General features: G+C 37.4%; 1 protein-coding gene across 7 annotated transcripts in view; it reads right to left on the bottom strand.

Annotated features, from left to right (window-relative positions):
- LOC119577906 (E3 ubiquitin-protein ligase TRIM33-like) overlaps positions 1-5,000 on the bottom strand; it is a 51,742-nt gene that overhangs the window by 23,004 nt on the left and 23,738 nt on the right. For 5 of the 7 annotated variants that reach the window (XM_037925566.1, XM_037925569.1, XM_037925565.1 and 2 more), the window contains exon 9: positions 1,446-2,316. In XM_037925566.1, the coding sequence (XP_037781494.1) occupies positions 1,446-2,316 (871 nt within the window). The remainder of the gene's footprint in view (positions 1-1,445; positions 2,317-5,000) is intronic. The other 2 variants (XM_037925570.1, XM_037925571.1) reach the window with 1 other exon arrangement.

The following is a 5,000-nucleotide window of genomic DNA, read 5'->3' as shown; positions in this document are numbered from 1 at the left end:
CAGTTACCAGTGGACCATGTGGCTGTTTACCATGTGGATCCAAGTCCCAAATAGAAACCATTCACTCAGCGAGGGTGTTGATGACGATGTTATCTTACCTCGCTTGACCCGTCAGTTTGTGACCAGAGCTCGACGCAATAAGGCCGGCCTAGCCCTCCCCCTCCAGGCTGGCTGACCTGACCCGTGACCCAGCATACCACTATTACCCATATAAATAGACATCGTCTCGTGTATTCCCATACTATGTGGTACAACTCCCAATAAAGAGTTACACAGTTAACAAGTATCGCTACTCCTGCAAAACCATTATAATAGGATACAATACCTGTTAGAGAGAGAGAGAGAGAGAGAGAGAGAGAGAGAGAGAGAGAGAGAGAGAGAGAGAGAGAGAGAGAGAGAGAGAGAGAGAGAGAGAGAGAGAGAGAGAGAGAGAGAGAGAGAGAGAGAGAGAGAGATGAAGAGAGAGAGAGAGAATAAGAGAGAGAGAGAGAGAGAGAAGAGGGAGAGAGAGAAGAGAGAGAGGAGAGAGAGAGAGAGAGAGAGAGAGAGAGAGAGAAGAGAGAGGAGAGAGAGAGAGAGAGAAGAGAGAGAGGAGAAAAGGAGAGAAAGAGAGAGAGAGAGAGAGAGAGAGAGAGAGGATAGAGGAGAGAGAGAAGAGAGAGATAAAGGAGAGAGAGAGAGAGAGAGAAAGAGAGAGAGAGAGAGAGAGAGAGAGAGAGAGAGAGAGAGAGAGAGAGAGAGAGAGAGAGAGAGAGAGAGAGAATAAGAGAGAGAGTGAGTGAGTTTGACTAGGCTTAAGTGATTGAATGATTGATTGATTGAGTGAGTGTGTAAAGAATCACAAAAATATACGAGAGTATTAAAAGTGGGTTGATATACAATAATTACACTTGAAAATTTTGGAAAACTAGTGATAAATATACATTTGGCCACAATAAACAGACAATCTTTAACACTAAAAGTGTGTGAATTTTCAAAGCCTGTACTGGGTAATCGGGGGTAAGTGACCTACTGTCTGAAGACCCCATGTAGTTTTCAGGGGGTTTCATGTGGTCCAAAAGAAAAGAAAAAAAAAAAAAAAAAAAAAAAAAAGTATATATATATGATTATCTTTGCAATAAAGCCTGTGATTTCTGTGTGAATTATCTGGATTATTACTCTCCCTGAAGTTTTGTTAATGAAGTTCAATAATCACTGTTCTTACTGTGTGATATTTAATTTTATTTCACACTGGAAATATATGGCCTTCATCATACATTTACCCACATCATCTGTGAAGTTAAAATATATGAAGATTAGGCTGACATGCAAGATGATTTCCAGTATAACATTACTCTACAGTAAAGGAAACTGAATAAAAAAAAAGAGAGAAAAAAAAAACTTACTTTAAACAACAAAAACACAAAAATTATGCAATAGTTTCCAATGCAATGCCACAAACTTACCTGGCCCAAACTTTCACTTGAAAGCCTAGTCTCCTTGGCATCTGAGGTTGCTGTGGGCTTTGGAAGGATTGATCTAAACCCTGGGATCCTGGTGAGCGGGGGCAAGTTGGGGGGGATGTTGGAGGTACTGTTGGAGTTGGAGTTGGAGTTGGAGGTGTTGGTGTTGGGGTTGCTGATGGTTGAGGAACTCACCCCACCGTTGCTTTTACTGGGACCCAGAACAATCTTGAAGGAGTTGTCAAGATTCTCTGTGGGGATGGTGACCATGGGAGTAGAGTTGTCATGACTGCTATGACTATTACTGTTGCTGCTGCTTGACTTAGAGGACTCTGCTGTCTGTGGGATATGCCACGATGGAGTCGGACTACTGCTCTCTTTCTTCAGCTGTGGTTGCTGGGTGCTGTGTGGTGACGGCTGACGAGAATCAGATTTCTGCGCCATTGCAGGCTGTGATAATGTATTTCGGAGTATGTTCTGTAGTGAGAGGTGCTGCTGATGGTGGGACTTTGATTGGTGAGGGAGTTGTTGCTGCTGCTGGTGTGGCATGTGTCCTTGCTGGTGCTGCGGAGTTGCCTTTTGAGGAGGAACCGGAGTGATACTGATACCAGATGGGGCACTAAGCTGTGCTGCCATGTTGACCATACTTAAAGGATTGTTGTTGGGCTGTGAACCCCCTGGCATTGGCATTGGTGCTGCACCAGGGTTCATGCTCTGTCGAAAGGGCAAGGAGGATCTTGGAGAACCCTGCTGGTCATGATGGCTTCTTGAAGTTCCTTGGTGTGGCTGGTGCTGCTGTAAACGAGCTGCTAAATGAGGGTTGAATGCGTTTAGCTTGTAAGTCCCACCAGATCCTAGAAGTCCTCGTAGGTGACTGAAAAAGAAGAGAAAATTTAATATTTGTAATCTTTTTTGTTTTCTAATATATGTGCATGTATATATGTATATTATATATATATATATATATATATAATATATATATATATATATAATATATAATATATATATAATATATAATATATATAATATATATAATACATATATATAATACATAATATATAATATATATATATAATATATATATATATTATATATATATACATATATATATATATATATATATATATATATATATATACTATATATATATATATATATATATATTAATATATTATAATATATATATATATATATATATATATATATATATATATATAAACACACACACACACACACACACACACATATTATATATATACTAATATACATATACATATCATTAACCCAATAACCACGGATTTGTGTATGGTCTCCTGTATCTTTTTTTGTGAAATTTGTTACATACAGATGACTCCACATGTGCACAGCCAGCAAGGAGTCTATCAATACGCCCTAGTGACTGATCCCGATTTCCCCATTCCTTGAATTGGCAGGAAAATGTATTTTTCTTTCTAATACTATTAATATTGATACTGTTATTATCCCTTATTGATATTATGATTATTAAATTGTTATTAAAATCCTGGTAACATTAAAGACAATGAAAAAATACAAAAGAAACTTTCCAAAAATCGAGGAAAAGGGTAAACAGGTGAGACAGGTAGAACTAATAACTGACTCCTTGGTGACTAAGACCCTCTTTCCACTGCTACCAGTCCTGGTAAACATCATTTCGTCCTACCAAAATATGCTTCGCCAGGTGTCAAGGTCCAACTCTTAATATTTCTTGGCAAAGTAAATGTGCTTCTTTTTCTGGAGAGTACAGAGCAATAGTTTGTTCTGAGCTTGAAATTTCAGAAATTCAGAAACCTTCCTATATGCAGTGCTGAGACACATTTCCTCCTCAGGTACTTCTATATATAGGAGTACACCCATTTAGTTCTCCCCTTCGGCCTTTCGGCAAATGTAGATGTGGGCAATTCTCATTAATGTTTGTTAACTGTAAGTCAGAAAGGCAGGCGCAAGTGTCTTGAGAAATGAGAAAGCCATTGTGATTCTGAATTGACTCAGATGCCATGGGTTGAATTCTGCAGTAAATTATGGCATTTAGATTATTTGCGTATCAGATTGGGACCTGATAATTTGTCATTTTTTAAAGGTAGTGCTTGAGAAAGTCTACTTATGTGTTAACAATGAAGACTGTCGTGTATATTGGCATTTGAATTGTGTATGCAGTCGGTGAGTGTAGACCTAGAACTTGGTAAGAAACATTTGATGCTAAAAGGTAAATTAATCTGCAAACATATACATATATGTTTGCAGAAGCGAAAAGTCAACAGCAAAATAAAAGCCTTTTTTTCTAAGAGCAGGAGGGGCAATTGACCCCGCTGCCCCTCTGCTGTAGGCATCCCTGCATGGACATCTTTTTTTGCTGTTTGTTTTTTTACCACTTGACCATCCAAAAAGCCAAAAACCCTTTCACAAAATGATCAGTTTTTAAAACACAATATTGGCTTGAAAGTCTGAGTACGATATTGTCTATTCTCATTTCAATGATACACTCAGGGGCGTCACTTGAGGGGGGGGTTTGGGGGGTGTCTCACCTTCCCAACTATGAAAATATCTTCTTGCAGGGCAAAAATGACCACTGCAGGGCATGTTTTCTTACAAAATGAGCAATTTCTATGGTTTTAGCAGAGCAAAACCTGACTTTTTGCAGGGTAAAAGTGTCATTACCCTTCCAACACAAAGCATGAAGTGACGCCCCTGGATACATTGATGAGATAAGGTAAGATTTTACAAGTGAAATTGGTAGTTTTTCTGTCTAATAATCTTAACAGCTTGACATATTTACCATACAATTTAATAAGCCAAATCCTAGAATAAGCCCCCCACCTTAAATAAGCCCCTATCCAGAAATGCATTTTTACAATTGTCAGATTTTTTAAACTAAAGTATCATCGCACTACAAAACAACACAATAAAGTACAATACAATACATATAAAAGGGCATTGCCAATGTATACATATATATATATATATATATATATATATATATATATATATATATATATATATATATATATATATATTATTTAACCCAATGCCGACGGGGAAAATTAATAAAAAATGGGGAAAATGCTGTGCTCATTTTTTATATTTTTATGAAATGTCTGCACATAGATGGCTCTGCTAGTGCTTAGCTACAAAGGAGTCAATTAGTAGATCTTGTGCCCTTACCTGATTTCACCTTTCCTTGTATTGGCAGGAAAAACGAATTGTTTACTAGTGCTATGAATATCGATGTTGTTATTTTTATTGTAAACATTAGAATTGATATAATGTTATAAACAATAGTAACAGCAAAATAAAATAACGTAAAATATTTTCGTAAATCAACGAAAAGGATGAACGGGCGAGACAGGCAGTACTCGTAACTGGCTCATTGGTGACTTAGTACAAGTGTAGCCATCTATGTGTAAAAACAATTAAACAAGTAAACTCACAGTGGGCATGGCATGTACGTACATGCCATGCCCGTTGGCAAAGGGTTAACCAAAGTATCATTGTACTACAAAACAACACAATAAAATACAAAATACATATAAAAGGGCACTG

This window comes from Penaeus monodon, chromosome 10 (assembly GCF_015228065.2).
Source record: "Penaeus monodon isolate SGIC_2016 chromosome 10, NSTDA_Pmon_1, whole genome shotgun sequence".
Lineage (NCBI taxonomy): Eukaryota > Metazoa > Arthropoda > Malacostraca > Decapoda > Penaeidae > Penaeus > Penaeus monodon.
Note: the sequence above shows the minus strand (reverse complement) of the source record. Positions and strands in the feature narration are given on the sequence as shown.